This window comes from Thalassophryne amazonica, chromosome 4 (genome assembly GCF_902500255.1).
Source record: "Thalassophryne amazonica chromosome 4, fThaAma1.1, whole genome shotgun sequence".
In the NCBI taxonomy this organism is placed as follows: Eukaryota; Metazoa; Chordata; class Actinopteri; order Batrachoidiformes; family Batrachoididae; genus Thalassophryne; species Thalassophryne amazonica.
This window is the reverse complement of record NC_047106.1, coordinates 115610055-115629176: the sequence shown is the minus strand read 5'-3', so window position 1 is coordinate 115629176 and position 19122 is coordinate 115610055. Positions and strand designations below refer to the sequence as shown.

General features: G+C 44.6%; 1 protein-coding gene across 1 annotated transcript; it reads right to left on the bottom strand.

Moving 5' to 3' along the window:
- Positions 1-236: 236 nt before the first annotated feature.
- On the bottom strand, positions 237-18033 carry LOC117509018 (growth hormone secretagogue receptor type 1-like). Its single transcript, XM_034168836.1, has 2 exons — positions 17718-18033; positions 237-1043 (listed from the first exon to the last, which is right to left on the bottom strand). Exon 2 carries the CDS (start codon positions 1035-1037, stop codon positions 237-239), a length of 801 nt encoding a protein of 266 aa, XP_034024727.1. The 5' UTR covers positions 1038-1043; positions 17718-18033.
- Positions 18034-19122: the final 1089 nt, after the last annotated feature.

Genomic DNA, 19122 nt, shown 5'->3' with positions numbered 1-19122 from the left:
GACATAGATCTCTGCTAGAATCAGGGTCCAGCAGAGATCTGCAAAGTAGATTTAAAAAAAAAAATACTCACCGAGTATCTTGACAGTTTGCTTGTGTGATCTTTCTCGGGCCAAAGCACAGAGGCCCTGCAGGTTGTTCTTCTCATAAGCCTTGCAGGGTCTCTAATCACGCTTTGGGTGGATTAGATTTCATCAGGCTGTGATGATGAATCGGACTGAAACAAACAGATAAGACTTTATATTTGATACTCACCAAGTATCTTGACAGTTTGCTTGTGTGATCTTTCTCGGGCGAAAGCACAGAGGCCGGGCAGGTCGTTCTTGCTTTTCCACAGCTTGCACCCAATGGAACCATAGAGGAAGATGAGGCAGAGCATGGGGCAGAAGAAGTAGGTATGGGACACCCACAGCATGATGTGCAGCTGCCCGGAGCTGATGGCGTAGGTGGTGTGCTTGCACTGGCCTGTGTTGTAGTCTGCGTGAGTGTCGTTGTCATACTCTACCCCAACCAGGAAGAGAATGGGTGCTGCAGATGCCAAGGCGAAAATCCAAAGGGCGAGGATGATGTACTGCACCCTGCGCTTGGTCACCACCACCTTGCTCCTGAGAGGAAAGCTGATGGCCAGGTAGCGTTCAATGCTGAGGGCCGTGATGTGGAGGATGGTGGCAGATGTGCAGCACTCAAAGATGTAGTGGTAGAAACGGCACACTACGTCCCCAAACAGCCAGGGCACATACTTCCACAGGCGGTAAAGGTCAAAGGGCAGGCAGAGGAAGATGACCAGGTCAGATATGGCCATGCTGGACAGGTAGAGATTAGTGGTGGTCTTCATGTCCTTGAAGTGCTGGATGATGAGTATCGTCAAGGTGTTACCCACCACAGCTATGATGAAGATGAGGATGCAGATAGCAGTGACTGGGATGAGGGTGGACGTGGGGAACAGGGAGCCCACATAATGGTGGTCGTCATTGTTGTATTGATCTTTGACCTCCGCTCCACTACCATGAAGCTCCACTAGGGGTCTGGTCCACGGCATGCCAACCTAATCACATTAAAAATCAAAGGGATAGGATCAGGATATGCAGATTAACAACAACAACAAATGACTGTTCCTCAGCTAAAATGAAATAAAATAATAAGTTTGGGTGTAAATGTCACAAAATCTTATTGATCCATTCAGTCTTGTATCCTTTGCTACAAATTTTATATATATTTATGCGTTTAAACAAAATATGTGTGAATAAAATTTAAATGGACAAAATTTGAAAGGAACACAATTGACTATACATAACTTCACTTTTTTAAGTGATTGTTGTGGTCTGTCTCCTGTCTGTGATCCTTATTTGTGGTCTGTCCTTTGTCTCTGTGCTTTTTGTCATTGTGTTCTGTCTGTGTCATCTTGTTAGTATTCTCTATGTTCTGTCCCCTGTTTGTGTCTGTCCTCCATCTGGGTCGTCCATGTGATCTGTCTTCAGTCCATGTCTCTATGTTTTTGTCATCATGTGTCAGTACTGTGTTCATGTCCATTAGTGTAGTTGTTCCCCTGTTTTGCACTCTTGTTCACTTTTGAGTTCCTTGTTAGTTTTGCGCTGGTGTTTCCTTGGTTTGGTATTTGGTGATTTCAATTTCAATTTATTTCATTTATATAGCACCAAATCACAACAAAGTTGCCTCAAGGCGCTTCACACAAGTAAGGTCTAACCTTACCAACCCCCAGAGCAAGCACACAGGTGACAGTGGTAAGAAAAAACTCCCTCTGATGATTTGAGGAAGAAACATCAATCAGACCAGACTAAAAGGGGTAACCCTCTGCTTGGGCCATGCTACCGACACAATAGACAATACAGGAAATTTGGGGAGATTTTGGGAGTCCATGCCGGTGCACAGGACAGAAGGCCTGCAGAAGAAGACACCACACCCATCTCTGGATGGAGCCGCACCTTAAACAGAGAGAAAAAACAGAATCAGGCATCAGAAAGACAAGAAATACAGTATAATTTATCAGCATTTAGCAACAAGAAAAACAGAAGAAACACTAAGGTGATCACCAGCCACTAGCCCTAAGCTTCACTTAGCGCCCCTTGACACAGTGCGAAGATTGGACGAAGTGCACACTTAGCGTTCATGATGTAGGAATCGTGTGCAACCGTGTAATGTCGTCCCTGCCTCCAACGACTCGTACACCTGTTGCTACAACAATTTGCGCACACAAGCGCCTCAAAGACAAAGTACACTGTGTTAACCCTTAGCACCCTCTCGTGGCAGGTGCCAGCCAAATTCCAGGTGACACACACACAAACATCTACATATACATATAGTGATTATTTTGCGATTCTCTTTTTAGGTTGATTATTGTTATCTGTATGTTTTTGGTTCGACACATCCCGGGTTTCTCCTGAGTTCTTGCTGAATCACGTTGTATGTTGTATGTTCAGCACATGTTCCATCCCGGTCTCCCCTCATTCCCACACCTGCCACTCCTTGTCCTCTTTGTTCCTTTGTGTATTTAAGCCTGCACTATTTCCTCTCGTTCTCCATTTCTTCTCTTTGGTTTCGCCCATGATCTCTGTGAGTATTCTGAAAATCTTTGTCTCCTCCTGTTCTTGTACCATGGGATTTTGGATTATCTTTGTCACCTCCTGTGTGCAGCTGTACCTTGTTTGTTAAGTTTAGTTTATGAACTTGATACATCCATTTGTGGTGCCACTGTTTTTGGATTATATTGTGTTTGATTGGGAGTCGGGGGCGGACTTAGCCTATTTTTAGTGCTCAAGCACCCCTAAATATATTTTAAGCACCCCTAATATATATATATATATATATATATATATATATATGCTACTATAGTACTATTTTTTAAACAACCTATTTCAAGCATTATGCCAAAATATGTATTAGATGAACACAGTAATTTGATCATCTCCCCTTCTTGGGCAAATGGTTCAATCCACGAAGAGCGCCTACATCCATCTCTCTCTCTCTCTGTCTGCAACTGCGTCTGCTCTGGCGTGTGTTTGTGTCGTGTGGTGCTGCTGCGGGTGGTGCTCATTTAGCAGAGGCACTGTCCTGTGAGCGCTGGTGGTAACCTCGCCCAGCCGCGCTGTCAGGTGATTGCCAGGCGACTGTCACATTTGCGAGGTATTTTTTCATAGTTTGTCTCTGAATGTGAAGAGCAAGTGCAACTTTCTGAAAAGTGCTTATTTTACTCACCTAGCTACCAAGGTTGGGTAGGATTACTTTGAAAGAATACATGTGGATTACATGTATGTATATACATACATTTGGATTACTTATAATCTGATTACTTTTGAATTACATTTCAAAGTAATCCTACCCAACCCTGCTAGCTACCTATCACTAAACATAGTATATTGCTCTACAAATTAGTGTGCGCTGTGCGTGGTCAAATGTAAGATTGATTCGGTGTTGTCTTTTTTTCAACTAAATCCTCTTGTCAGCTAATAAATGGTGCTGCCCTTCAATCTGTGTAGCTTCCATTAACAAATCCCTCTCCTACATCAAATACCATGTACACAGATCTGACCTGAAATGCTTAGTGAAGGTCCTTAACTAAGCATTTCAGAATTAAGACAGTAAACTTTACCACAAAGTTTAATGCACAGCATGATAATAAGTGAATAATTTAAATTCCTGATAAAAAGGCTTGTACAAGCGAGTATAAGCGGCTGAGATGTGTTTCCTCCGCAGGGTGGCTGGGCGCTCCCTTAGAGATAGGGTGAGGAGCTTGGTCACTCGGGAGGAGCTCCACGTCGAAAGGACTCAGTTGAGGTGGCTCGGGCATCTTTTCCGGATGCCCCCTGGACGCTTCGCTAGAGAGGTGTTCTGGGCACGTCCCATTGGGAGGAGGCCCCAGGGAAGGCCCAGGACATGCTGGAGGGACTACGTCTCTCGGCTGGCTTGGGAACACCTTGGGGTTCCCCCGGAGGAGCTGGGGGAGGTGTGTGTGTATCGGGAGGTCTGGGCGGCTTTGCTTGAGCTGCTGCCCCCGCGACCCGACTCTGGATAAAGCGGAAGAAAATGGATGGATGGATGGATGGATAAAAAAGCATAAATCATAAAACTCATTTTGTGTTTTTATTTGTTGGCGGTAAGTGGCAAACCAAGCCTGCAGTGCAGTGATGGATATCAAAGCATTTTTTTCAAAAGCAAAAAAGCTTCAGGTGAGGTTTGTGCACTCTATAGACCTTATGTGAGAGTAGATATGGACATTGAGAATACCAAAGGATGGAAAGTGAAGCTAAGGGTAAATTGAATATGTGTATCAGACTGTGGAGGTGTCTTACTTGTGTTACTTGTGTTTTGGTATGAATTCTGACTTTTAAGTCAAACATTTTTATTTTTCTTACTTTGAAGGACTTCATTAGATCTTGTCTGTCCTTTCTATGCTTTGCTGTTAATTCAAGAAATAATTCATATTCACACATTTCTTATCCTGAACCCATTTATGTGCAGTATAACATCTGTGTTCTCCATCCAGCCTCATAGTGGAGTGCTGCTGTCGCTGTGCTAAACCAGGTCCTCCTGCACGCGGCACTAAACCTCACTGATCATAACAATTGCAACTACTGTATTTTTATGACTTACAACGTGGATGTGCGTGCTGCCAGAAAAACCGAGACATTAACCAGTTTGTAGAATAAATAAATGAATAGCCAAAACTAAAACACAATCTAAGTAATGCCTAAAACTGTCTAAATGTAATTGAAAAGTGATACCAGGGTGAGTGTTCTGTACTAAGTATTATGACATAATAATGTTAAGATGAAATAAAAAATCTTCAATAACTATAGGCTCATAAGACTAATATAAAAACAAGGATAATATACTTTACACAACGTCTGAACATTTCAACCTGCTCCTAAGTTGCAATTACTATTTGCCCTCACCACATTAGGAGATTGAATTATTTGTTATATAAACTGCACCAGAATGCAGGAATTTTATGTATGGGCCGTTATCCATTGCATTTTTTTTTTTTTTTTTTTTTTTGTATCATTCTGACAATGAATGCAGCTTTTACAAGCAATGTTTTCACTTTGAAATCATGGGAAATTGTATTTCGGGACATCTAGATTTTAAACATTTTAAAAAATGTGCAACCACCCCTAAACTGGAAGCCTAAAATCGCCTCTGTTGGGAGTCCTGTTAACCCCTTTTATTTGTTTGACTTGATTCCCTTGGTTTAAGGACATTGAATCACCTTTGTCATCACCGTACCTCCTGTTTTTTGCTGCCTGCATTTTTGGGTTCATTTAGACACTGTAAAACATAACAGTGATGGCTTAACTGGTTTATATAATTAATACATTCATTGTCTATACCTGCTCATTCCAATTTAGAGTCACAGGGGCACACGGAGGGCACCCACATAAAAACAGGGAGAACATGCATGCAAACTCCACACAGAAAGGACCAGGTCGGAAGTGAACCCAGGACTCACTGTGCTGACCTGTAAAATTCAGGTTATAACAAATTAATAATAATAACAATGATAATAATAACTCAGGCAGCACGGTGGCTGAGTGGTTAGCACTGTTATCTCACAGGAAGAAGGTCATGAGCTCGCTTCACACCTGTGGACTTTCTGTGTGGCGTTTACATGTTCTCCCCATGTTTGCATGGGTTTCCTCCGGGTGCTCCAGTGTTGCTGACTGATCAGTCCGCCATGCCTTCACTGCGCATGCATCATTTCGGCGCATTGGCAGCAATTCACCAATTATCACCTAATTTCTGCTTCAAACTGCCCTCCAGTCATCATCTATCTCAGCAACAAATATGTGAAGTTTTTGAACAACAATCATTTCCACATAAATTCAGCATTATTTCATAATAAAAGACAGGAGAGTGTCACAGCAGCATGTCTGAGTCTGACTCTCTGAGTCTGACTCTCTACACCCAAAGCAATCAATGGGAATAATGTGATTATTAACCATCAGATGACAAAGTAAAACCTCTTAAATCATTCTGAAGTCAGTTTTAAGCAGAAATGAGACAATAATCAGTGAGTCGCTGCTGACGCTCCGAAATGACGTCAGCAGAGCAGCAGCACGTCAGACTCAGACGTGCTGCTGCGGAACTCTGATCACTCTCCCATCTTTTATTATGAAATAATGATGAATTTGTGTGTAAATGATTGTTGTAAAAAAGCTTCAGATACCTGTCGCTGAGAGTGATGATAACTGGAGTGCAGTTTTATGCAGAAACGAGGTGATAATCGGTGAACTGCTGGCATACGCAGTGAAGGCAGGGGGGGATCAAGTTTTAGGGTGGACCATTCGGTCGGTGACACCTGCTTCCTCCCACATCCAAAGACAGGCAGGTTAGGTGGATTGGAAACTTTAAATTGTCTGTAGGTGTGTGTGAATGTGTTTGTTTGTCTGTATGTGGCCCTGCGACAGACTGGCATCCTGTCCAGGGTGTACCCCTCCTCTTATCCTCTGACTTTTGGGGAGGTGGGACGAAGTCACCAAGAAGTCACTCTCAAGTCATGAATCGGCAAGTCACAAGTCTCAACTCCAGTCTCAAGTCAGGTCTCAAGTCATAATGACCACCAATTAAATTGTTTGCAAGCTGACTTGAGACTTGCCAATTCATGATTGGAGAATGACTTGACAGTGACTTCGTCCCACCTCTGTCTAGGCTCTAGCACCCACATGACCCTTAATGGGAGTAAGTGGGTATAGAAAATGAATTAATACAATCTCAGTTTCTTTAACTGAACCTGTTTTTCACCTTTTTTTCACTGAATATTACTAATATGAATATTTTTTTCAGAATTTTTGTTCTTTTTTTTTTTTTTTACCAGAATTTCAACAAATTGAGCAACCTGAATATTGCATTTTGAATGCACACAGAAATTGAATTTGTAGTTTTAAATCAAAGATGATTTACATTCACAGGTTTTTACTGATTTTCTTTCACATCATTTCCAAATATTCTGCGGTAACCAATACATAGGTTTTAGTAAAGGAAGTTAAATTAAATAGCGTGATTATTGTTTAATTTAAACATTGTTTATATAACAGCTTAGTGGATCCTTGTCATTTGACTGGCGCTTTGTATGTCATGGATTATTCATTCCATTTACCGTGCAAATTTGGTTCCATATGTTTTGTACCATTGCCAGTGGTGGGCACACTTCCGATAATCCGATAACAGATAATTATCGAAGATAATGTTTTCATTATCGGATATCTTTTTAGATAACTTTAAAAACCATTATTGGACTAATTATCTTCCGATGAATTGTCGTAACTTTTAGACTGATAATGCAGCAAACAAAGCTGAACAGCAAAAAGTATTTTTAAAATCAGTTGAGACCTACCTGTTGAAAGCTTCTTAAGAGATGTATTGTTCTATCCGCTGCAAGCTAGTTTCAGGAGAAACCACTCTACCCCCTGCAGACAAAGGAGAACTGGTGACCAAAAAGAAAAAAAAAATCAGTTCCTTTAACACCATACTGATACCCTGACAATATCACCCAAGTTATCCAGAGGCATACATTTTAAACTTATGGTTCAAATTTTAACCAAACTACTTTTGGACAAATTATTTAAAATTACTGTCATGCCTGAAGTTTTATAAAGTGAAAACATCAGATATATGTTTTAGTTTTAAAGTAATGTGCTAATTTTTAAGGTTTTGTGAGCACATGCTGTGCCCAGCCGTGCATTATGGGTAATCTCAGTACGTTCACGACAGGACAAATGCATTTCAGACACTCTGTTCAGGCTCCATGGACAGCAGCATTAAACTCTAGTGCCTAAAACTCTTGAGAATATATTCTTTGGGTTTATAGACGTTATTGTATTTGCGTTTGTTAAATTCCATGCATCTTAAATGTAGCAGAAACAGATTATCTGGAATTTTGTTTTAGCAAGTTTCAAGGCCTCTACTGCCATCTACTGGCCAGTAGTGTTCATGGCAATATTTGCCGTAAGTACTAAGCATCTGGGCACCAGTAGATGGCAGTGTTCTATTTATTTTGACCCCAGTTATATCAGAAGGTTGTCAAATCAACTTTTTGGCTTTACAAATGCCTTTTCTTTTTTTTTTTTAACAAATTAAGTTTAAAAACAAAACAACAACAAAAAACATTACAAGACAGCTCTGTGGTGTTTGCACAGGCACAGTGTGAGAGGTTGGATGCTTGTAGCTCTTCAGCAGCCAGACAAGAATAATATCAAACAGGTTTGATTTTCACTCTACCACACGATCGGCGATCAGGAGGTGCTCATGAGATGTTGAACGCAGCTTGTTACTCCATGTACACTACACGAAGGAGGACGTGCAATTAACCTGAAACTCGGTCCAAATATTTCTCACACAAATGAAAAATCATCTGAAAAAGTGCCAGAACTCGCACAGTGTAAAGCCAACATTTATGTGTCAAGACAATATTGACAAGACAATACATCATAAAACGTGCGCACAGCACTAATAAGAGCGCACATTCTCTCCACATGCAAAACATTTTGCGATGACACTTCCAGGGCTCCGTAAAAATGCCTGTTTTTACAAATAAAAAATGGAATATTTTACAAAACCACATTTATCTGTAAACATCATCACATGACACACGTCACGTTAACGTGTTGGTTTACATAATGAATGACTGAACCAATCAGTGTTTAGCAGAGGCACATTTACCCAGAATCCTTTGCGATCTGTCTGTTTTTGTTGCAAAACCTCAGAATTAGTGCATTATTCAACATTAAAAGATATATGTTATATTTTAACTTTGTACAAATGACAGAATTGACATTAATGGAGTTATTCTATCAGTATTCACACAAAACCATAAGTCAGGATGCCTTTATTTTTCAAGACCTCTGCCTGACCGGAGCATCGCGATTGGTAGAGAGCTAGGCTTTGTGGCTGCTCTCAGGGTGCTGTAGCTGGGTAGCTTCCAAAAAGGGGGCAGCATGTTCAAAAATAGAAGTGCTGACTCATTATTTGGGTCTTATGTCGCTTTTTATGCTTTCAAAAGCGATCGTGGCGTTAAAACTCAAATTCAGCTTGTTAGCAGTTGCAAACGTATCAGAGACAATACTGGAATTTATTGGTTATCTGTAACTTCCGATACATTTTTGGGTGGTTCATCGGTTTATCTTTATCAAAGATAACTTTTCAGTTGTCTGATTATCTGTTATCAAAGTTAATTTTTTGGTTAAGAGTGTGCATATCATGAATGCTTGGTCTTGTTGGATTTGTGAGAATCTACTGAATCTACTGGTACCTTGTTTCCCATGTAACAATAAGAAATATACTCAAAACCTGGATTAATATTTAGAGTCACATAGCTACTATTATTCTGAACATTACTGTAGGTAAATTCCAGCTGACACAGTTTTCATTTTCATGCCCAGCGCCCCATGTATAACTACCAAACGTATTTATCTGTGCACCCACTGGAGTGAGGTGTGACTAGGTGCAGGGCAGGTGTACTGCAGGTAGCAGCAAGTGACTGAACCATAGAACCAACAGGAATCTGGTCTAAAGTGGGCACAGTGTTTCTGTTATTTATACTCCTGACACAGGCATGTTCACAGCACGCACAGTCACAGCTTAAACTACAGCAAAGTGAATTAACAACAAAACTTTATATAAAATAAAGTAAGAACTCTTGAAAAATACAAATTATTATTGTTATTATTATTATTATTATTGCCTCAAGTGGAGGAGTTTAAGTATCTCGGGGTCTTGTTCACGAGTGAGGGACGGATGGAGCGTGAGATCGATAGACGGATCGGTGCAGCATCTGCAGTGATGCAGTCGCTGTATCGGACCGTCGTGGTGAAGAGAGAGCTGAGTAGGGGGGCAAAGCTCTCGATTTACCGATCGATCTACGTTCCGATCCTCACCTATGGTCATGAGATTTGGCTCATGACCGAAAGAACGAGATCGCGAGTACAAGCGGCCGAGATGAGTTTCCTCCACAGGGTGGCTGGGCGCTCCCTTAGAGATAGGGTGAGGAGCTCGGTCACTTGGGAGGAGCTCAGAGTCGAGCCGCTGCTCCTCCACGTCGAAAGGAGCTGGAGAGGTGTTCCGGGCACGTCCCATCGGGAGGAGGCCCCAGGGAAGACCCAGGACATGCTGGAGGGACTACATCTCTCGGCTGGCTTGGGAACATCTTGGGGTTCCCCTGGAGGAGCTGGGGGAAGTTTGTGTGGATTGGGAGGTCTGGGCGGCTTTACTTGAGCTGCTGCTCCCGCAACCCGACTCCGGATAAAACGGAAGAAAATGGATGGATGGCTGGATGGATTATTATTATTATTATTATTATTATTATTATTATTATTATTATTATTATTATTATAGTCACTTATTTATCTCTTTCAGCTCATATACACTTACATAATTGAAATACAATAAAAAGCAAACCACAGAAAACACAATGATTAAAAACAAGTTAAAAACTGAAATTAAAATTTCTCTACCATAAGTTGTAAACAGTTGTCAACAGTTTAAATTCTACTTTTAAAAGCTTCAGTAGATCCCAAATTGACTGTATGATTATTATTATTAGAATAATTATAATTATAATTATTATTATTGTAACAGACTTTCTGATGTCTTTGCTTTATTTATTTCCTTTATTTACTGTGAAGCTGCACAGGGTTAATGTTGGCACTGTTGTGTTGCCGTAGGCGGAAGGGGAGGAGCGAAGGGCTCCCGCTTTTGGTGTGTGTACGAGAACGTGCAATAAAGAGGAGCCACGTTATGGCGCTCGAACGGTCCACAGTGGTCCCGTCTCCCTCTTTCTTTTAATACTGTCAAGAGCCCACAAAGGAGCCGCTACATTGGTGGCAGCGGTGGCCGCTTGTGCAGGTTGTTGCATGTGTTGGCGTTCGTGCTGAACAGTTATTTTGAGTTTTGACCCTGTTAGCTAGTGCCTCAGTTTAGCTAGCCTGCTAACGAGCTCAGTGCTTCTGCGACATGTGGTTTGGGGACGAGGACCCGTCGAAGCCTTATACGGTGTGGACCACCAGGAGCTCACTTGGTGGTGAAGTTAGAGTGGACCTGCCTGCTCCTTTCGCTGGTGATGGGAGCCAGAGCTTTCACAGCTGGGTGCGGCAGTTGGAGGTAGCCATCGGGGCGACATCTGTCAGCAGAGACTGTAATGATGAATTGGCGCGCATTCTGCCTACTCGCCTCTGCAAGTCGGCCTTTCTGCTGTGGGACAGTTTTCCTGACGCGGTGAAGAGAGATTATTCTGCTGTTAAAGATAAGCTCGGGTCAGCATTTGGGCAGAGACAGCTCTTGGACCGCTTCAGAGACAGCCTTTCTGCTCAAGTGCGTGTTCCGGGGGAGAGCCTGGAGGTATACGCAGCGGACGTGAGCCGCCTGGTAGCGGAAGCATTCCCAGACTACGGCAGCAACGCACGGCGAGAAGAGAAATTTCGGCGTTTCTTAGCCGGCCTGGATCCAGCGTTGAAAGCTAAGTGCCTGGAGCAAGGCGCAACAGACGTTGATGAGGCTCTGACTGTGGCCGAGCGCTGTGAGAATGCCAGGGCGGCACTAGAGAGAGACAGTGGGAGTTCAAGCACAGGTGTTTACCTGGGTCAGAGTGCAACTGTCCAGTCTGTGTCTGTGACGGATGGCCTTCAGAGGGCCGTGGAGAAGTTAAATGAGGACATGTGTGCAATGAGAATGGAAATGAGGGAGTTGTACGGGGAGAATCAGAGACTGAGAGCCAGAGATGCCAACAGGACAGATCGTGGTCCTCGCTCTTCATCTGGGGGGCGCTGTAGCTGTGCCTGTGGGGAGTCCGGATGTCAATCCAGAGGGTCTGACGACAGATGCGTGGGACGCTCTCCCAACCGCCCGCCTCACGATTATCCTCGCGACAGAGTTTTTTCTCCAACAGCCAGGCCATCCTGGGGCAGGAGTCCCAGTCCTGGTTGGAGGTTTCGCAGAGAAGAGGAGCCGAGGAGACGCGGTGTGCGTTTCTTTCCAGAACAAGCATCTGTGAAAGGCGGTCACCAGGGAAACGGACAGTAGCTGGGGTTGAGGCCCGGACGCCAGCCGCTCAGACCGAGGGCCCTGTACGGCATGACATGACTGAGGACGTGACTGAGAGCACCACTACTGTAGACAGTTGTGATCATCCCACATCCTACGTCAGGGGTGTGGTGGAGAGCTGCGAGATCCCTATTTTAGTCGACTCGGGAGCTAATGTCTCATTGATCAGTGCAGATTTTCGAATGTCGGTCCCCGCTTTGAGGAACCGGCCTTTGAAAAAGAACTATGTTAGTTCTCGGGCAGTTAATGGGCAAATGTTGGATACGCTGGGGTTTATTGAAGTGACATTCCGATTGGGTCCGACCTACTGGCAGCATAACTTTTATGTACTGAGGGAGTCGACTCAGAGTGTTCTACTGGGGCTTGATTTTTTGACTAGGAACCGTGCATTGCTGGACCTGGGGCAAGGGGTACTGCAATTAGGGGATGTCGTGGTGCCACTGCTGCGAGGGGGGGAGCTCACCCCCAACTGTTGTAACGTGACAGTGGCGAATGTTGTGACTATACCCCCCTTAAGTGAGGCCCTAGTGCCAGTAACGATTGGTTCTCTTGGTGGCGCTATGTTGCCTACTAAGGATTTTGAAGGGTATCTGGAACCCAATGCCCCAGAGTCGACAGGGCTTGTGGTAGCTCACTCTGTGAATAGTGTGAAAGATGGGGTCACGGTAGCACATGTTCTCAATCCATCTGGGGGAGCTGTGGAAGTGAAGCGGGGGCTGCACCTGGGTCAGTTCCACTCGGTGGAGAGAGATGACCTGGTAACCCTCCCCGATATTGCTAATGTTGGGGGCACCTCATCTCCGCTAATGGGCAGCACCTTCATCTTAGATGAGTCACCCATTACCATGCAGCAGAAGGAGGAGCTCTCAGGGCTCCTTCTGAGGTTTTCAGATGTTTTCAACCTGTCGGACAGGAACACAAGCAAGTGCAGATTGGTATCGCATCACATTAGAACCGGTGACCATCCCCCCATTAAACAGCGGCCCTATCGCACATCTCCCGAGAAAAGGGCTGAGATCGAGCGTCAAGTAGCTAGCCTGCTGGCAGACGGAGTGGTAGAGGAGAGTGGCAGTCCCTGGGCATCCCCGGTGGTGTTAGTGAGGAAGAAAGGGGGACAGTGGAGATTTTGTATCGATTACCGTCGCCTTAATGCGGTGACGATTAAAGATTCACACCCTCTACCACGTGTAGATGACAGCCTTGATTTGTTAGCAGGCTCGGCCTGGTTCAGCACACTTGACTTTTCTAATGGTTACTGGCAGGTTGAGGTAGCTGAGGAGGACCGGGAGAAGACAGCCTTTACAACCGGTAGGGGCCTCTACCAGTGGCGGGCCATGCCGATGGGTTTGTCAAACTCTCCGGCCACCTTCCAGCGGATGATGGAGCTTGTTCTGAGGGGTTTGCCCTGGCACATTTGCATAGTATATCTGGACGATATACTGATTTACAGCCGCTCCTTTGGTGATCATCTCCTCCACATCAAGGAGGTTCTGTCCAGGATACAGGAGGCCGGGCTGAAATTGAATCCAAGCAAATGCCATTTCGCGAGGGATCATGTGTTTTTTTTGGGCCACGTGGTTTCTCGGCAGGGGCTCCAACCGGATCCCCGTAACACGGACAAGGTGAGGGCCTGGCCCACTCCACGTACCTCGGCGGAGGTGAGAGCATTTGTGGGCCTATGTTCGTATTACAGGAGGTTTGTGAAGGACTTCTCAAAACATGCGGCCCCACTGAATTACCTGGTGGGTAAGAATGTGCCTTTTGAATGGACAACTGAGTGTGAGGAGGCCTTTTCCTACTTTAAGCGGGTCCTGACCTCCTCTCCTGTGGTAACACTGCCAAATTTCGCACTCCCCTTTAAAGTCTACACCGATGCCTCCAGTGAGGCAGTGGGTGCGGTGTTGGCACAGGATGAGGGGGGGGTCGAGAGAGTAGTGGCATATGCCAGTCAGTCCCTCACAAAAATGCAGAGGAGGTGGTCCACTTTTGATAGAGAACTGTGGGCAGTCGTGTGGGCCGTGCGTGAGTTCAAACACTATGTGGGGCTTTCCACTTTATCATAACTGACCATCGTCCGCTGTTGGGCATCAGGAACATGGCTATGGACAGTGACCCAACGGGTCGTAGGAGTAGGTGGATTTTAGAGCTGGACCCGTTTAACTGGGTCATGATTCACAAGGCTGGTGTCCAGCACAACAACGCGGATGCACTGTCGCGCCGACCGGCTTCTCCCCCCTGAGGGCACCCAGATGGGCCGGCTGGGGAGCTCGCGGTCGCCTCTGTGGCAGAGTCGGGCTGCTCATCGTCTCTCGGGATGTCCAATGCAGGTCCGGAGGCTGCCTACTCCCTGTTGGGGAGCGACTCTGAGCTCCGGGCCCGGCAACAGGAGGACCCAGATATTAGCACTATAGTGGGGTTGTTGGAACGGAACGCGGCTAAACTGTCTCGTCGGCTAATCAAGGGGTCCTCTGCCAAACTGAGGAAACTTGGAACAGATTTCAGCCGCCTAGCAATGGTAGGTGGACTGCTGTGTCGGACTGTGCGGCCGACAGCATCTGGGGAGGACCAAATTCAGGTGGTGGTCCCCTCATCTATGGTGCCGGAGCTCCTGCGACAATTACATGGGGAGCCTACGGCGGCCCATTTCTCGGCGGAGCGAGTGTGGGAGACGGCCCGACGGTCTTACTATTGGCCCTTCATGTTGAGAGACATCAGACGCTGGTGCGAGCAGTGTGAGGCCTGCCAGACCCGCCGGTGCCCCGTTCCCAGACTGAGAGCACCTATGGGGGGGTCTCAGGCGGCCCGTCCACTACAGAGGGTGGCGGCGGACATTTTGGAGTTACCTTTGACCTCCAGGGGGAACAGATACGTTCTAGTGGTGGAGGATTACTTCTCCAAATTTGTCAATCTGTACGCCCTGCCAAATCAGACAGCGCAGACGGTGGCTCACTGCCTGTTTGAGGATTATGTGTTGGTGCATGGGGTCCCCGAAGTCCTTCACAGTGATCAGGGCCGCCGGTTTGAGCCAGAAGTGATTCAGAGCCTGTGTCAGCGGTTGGGCATGAAGAAAACACGCACCACAGCATACAACCCAAATCTGATGGCATGGTGGAACGTCATAACAGGACTCTGATTGATCAACTGGCTAAAATGCTGCTGTCGCATGGGGGTGAATGGGACTCGTATGTGAAGCAAGTGGCTTTTGCCTACAACACTTCTAAGCATTCCAGTACCCAGTTCACCCCCTACTTTCTCATGCACGGGCGTGAAGCGCGGGTTCCAGCTGACATGCATGTACCATCAGGTATTCGGGACCGCGGGGGTGCGGGGACGCAGGCGGAGTGTGTGTCGTCTATGGCAGAGAGGTTGAAGTCCGCATTTGGCTTGGCTCGGCAGAAACTGTACTACGACGAAAGTGGCTGTCACCGCGCCTATGGTGTGGGTGCACTGGTGTGGCTGAATAATCCCACTGAAAACCGCACCAAGTTGGCGCCACACTGGAAAGGCTCCTATCAGATTGCTCAGGTGTTAGCTTCAGGTGGGGAAGATGCCCTGACATATCGCATTGTTAACCCTCTGGACTCGATGGAACGAGCCCAGGTTGTTCACCATGACAGACTCAAGCCATACACTCTGCCGCTGCCGACGCATACGCCTCCTGCTGCTCCTCTGGCCTGCAGTCCCATCCGGCCAATCGTCAAGGCCCTGGAGGTGGGGGGTCAGTCTCAGGCTGCGAGTGGAGATTACGGACTCTGGGGGGATTTGGGGGCATCGGTGCCCACTCGATCTCGTGGGGGAAGAGAGGTACGACCTCCGGCGCACCTCAAAGACTTTATTAGGTTTTAAGTCCAGTGCAGCACATTTGTTATGATTTTACGGTGATTGGTGGATGCTAATTACATCCAATTATTCAGGAGTCTGTTATACTGTTTTTTTTTTGTTGTTGTTGAGGTTATTGTTTATTATGATGTATGTGCTTTGTTTACAGTGGTACCAGAAACGAGGATGTTTCGTGTTGAGGGGGGGACGTGTGTAACAGACTTTCTGATGTCTTTGCTTTATTTATTTCCTTTATTTACTGTGAAGCTGCGCAGGGTTAATGTTGGCACTGTTGTGTTGCCGTAGGCGGAAGGCGAGGAGCGAAGGGCTCCCGCTTTTGGTGTGTGTCCGAGAACGCGCAATAAAGAGGAGCCACGTTATGGCGCTCGAACGGTCCACAGTGGTCCCGTCTCCCTCTTTCTTTTAATACTGTCAAGAGCCCACAAAGGAGCCGCTACATTATTGTTGTTATTATCAGAACTACAGCAGAGTGGGTCCTGGCTGGTCCTTGGCTGGAAGACACTTGGAAGCATCAGGAGCAGTGAGCATGCGTTTCTGTGTAGAATTGGAGTTGAGGCACGAAGGGCATCCTGTGAAAATTTTGTGACAAATCCCACTGCAAATCTGATCTGCTATGGCAACTGGGGGCAGCCAAAAGCAAAACAATATGGACCCTGAAATAACATTTTTGACAATACAAACCAAGCTGTTCCCCCTCAGCTATTTATGTTGATTTCAATACGCTTTCTCTTCCATGTGCCTTTTTTTAATTTGATGATTTGCATTGAATTTTCCAGCTATTGATACAATCTGTGAAATTTCCATTAATTTTCATACAACATGCAAGCAGAATGAAGTACACTGCAAAAAAGGGGCGTCTAAAACAAGATAAAAGCACTAAATCTGAGGGAAAAGGTACTCAAAACAACCAAAATTATCTGTCCATGCAGCAAGATCATTTCACTTGGCAAAATGTCTTAAATTAAGATTGTTGTGCTTGATTTAAGATTATAGTGTAAAGTTGAACACTTAAAATAATAAATTAACCCTAAAACAAGATAATAACACTTCAAAATCTAAGTTTTTATTTTTTATCTTGGTAAGAACCAAATAATTTGCAGTGCAATTTACAGGTATTTATTTTACAATTGTGGTACTTTCTGAAATGGAAACAAAGGTTTTGTCAAATTAATTCAAACATATCTACAGTACCGTGCAAATGCTTTTAATAAATGAAAAGCTGCTTAATATCTATTATTTATAAATTAATATAAATAAGTTCAATTAGTGACCACTTTTCACATTTATAGAATTTCTTTAGGTAATCAGGTTCTATGTAATCAGATTTTATTAATGATTGATCACCGACAACTGCTTTGTGTTATGTGGTGGGCAGTTTATCTACATTTTAATGTTTCTTTAATGAAATAAAACATTCTTGCATTTGATTTTTGTTGTAACAGTTTTGAATTCTCCAATTAGATTTGTTGTTTTCTGGTTCCTACAACTTTTGCGCAGCACTGAACTTAATCTGATAATGAACCACAATATGTCACAGTCAACAGAAAATGTGCAAAACGTCTATGTTGCAGTAATTCTATAAGTGCATACTGATGTGTGAAATACTTGTTCTGCATCGTCTTGCAGAAGTTATGTAAATTTATTAAATAAAAGTTCCAAGTGTTATTTATCGTTGAATGGAATCAACATATATAGTCGTAAAAATATAACATACTGAAATATAATTTATTAAATGCTTTGCTGAAATGTAAAAAAAGTTCTAAGAAAGAAGATACAACATGCACAAGTAACTGGCACGCCCCTTTAAAAACTCAGAAGAAGCAGACTGTACCTTTGGGTCAGATCCCAGAATATGTGAGGTGTTGTGTGGACGTGGAGTCGGCAGCAGCAGCGGCACAGTCACACAGAGCAGCAGAGCCGATGTTGGGTTTGATGCTGAGTACACGTCCAAGCTGCGGTGAGACGAGAAGGAAGGAGGAGAGGCACGCACCGCCTCCTCCGCTGCAGGAGGATGTCAACCATCCTCTTTGTGATTACATTACGGCACAGCAGCTGCCAGGAACATGGCAAAAGATGGGAGGGAAGAAATCTACATCAAGATCATTTTGAGCTGTTAAGTGATGCAGGCTGACTGAGAATCTGACGTGTTTGCTGAGTTGTGGTGAAGCCGTCACTGACCCCTCAAGTTTGTTCCAGCAAAATCAACGTGAACAAATCCAGAGATTCACATCATGTCTTCACCGTTTGGTCAACGCGCACGTTCAATTGGAACCTGACAAAGGTCAAATTCTACTCTGCATTTATTCAATGACAGCATGAGATTGGTTTAATCCCAGCACTTAATTCCATTTCATATCAAATTTCTGATTGTCAGATAACTGTCCAAGCATGAAAACGGGTTCACGTTTGCCATCAGTATGAGTGGAAATAGACTGTCAATGTGTCAGGGAAATAAGGTGAAGTTATAAATTGTACACAGGTACAACCCCAATTCCAGTGAAGTTGGGATGTTGTGTAAAATGTAAAAAACAGAATACAATGATTTGAAAATCCTCTTCAACCTATATTCAACTGAATACACCACAAAGACAAGATATTTAATGTATAAACTGATAAACTTTATTGTTTTTGTTTAGATATATGCTCATTTGCAAATGTGCAAATATTTGCTCATTTTGAAATGGATGACTGCAACACATTTCAAAAAAGCTGGGACAGTGGTATGTTTACCACTGTGTTACATCATCTTTCCTTCTAACAACACTCAATAAGCGTCAATGGGCAACAGGTCTGGACTGCAGGCAGGCCAGTCTAGTACCCGCACTCTTTTACTATGAAGCCACGCTGTTCTAACACGTGCAGAATGTGGCTTGGCATTGTCTTGCTGAAATAAACAGGGACGTCCCTGAAAAAGACGTTCCTTGGATGCCAGCATGTGTTGCTTCAAAACCTGGAACTTTGCGCTGGTAACAATCTGGATGGTCTTTTTCCTCTTTTGTCTGGAGGACATGACGTCCATGATTTCCAAAAACAATTTGAAATGTGGACTCATCAGACCACAGCACTTTTCCACTTTGCATCTGTCCATTTCAAATGAGCTCGGGCCCAGAGAAGGCGGCGGTGTTTCTGGATTTTGTTGATGTATGACTTTAGCTTTGCATGGTCAAGTTTTAACTTGCACTTGTAGATGTAGTGACGAACTGTGTTAACTGACAATGGTTTTCTGAAGTGTTCCT

Bases quoted from the DNA above. Each gene is read 5' to 3' on its own strand.
- LOC117509018 (XM_034168836.1), bottom strand. From the start codon at position 1,037: ATGCCGTGGACCAGACCCCTAGTGGAGCTTCATGGTAGTGGAGCGGAG.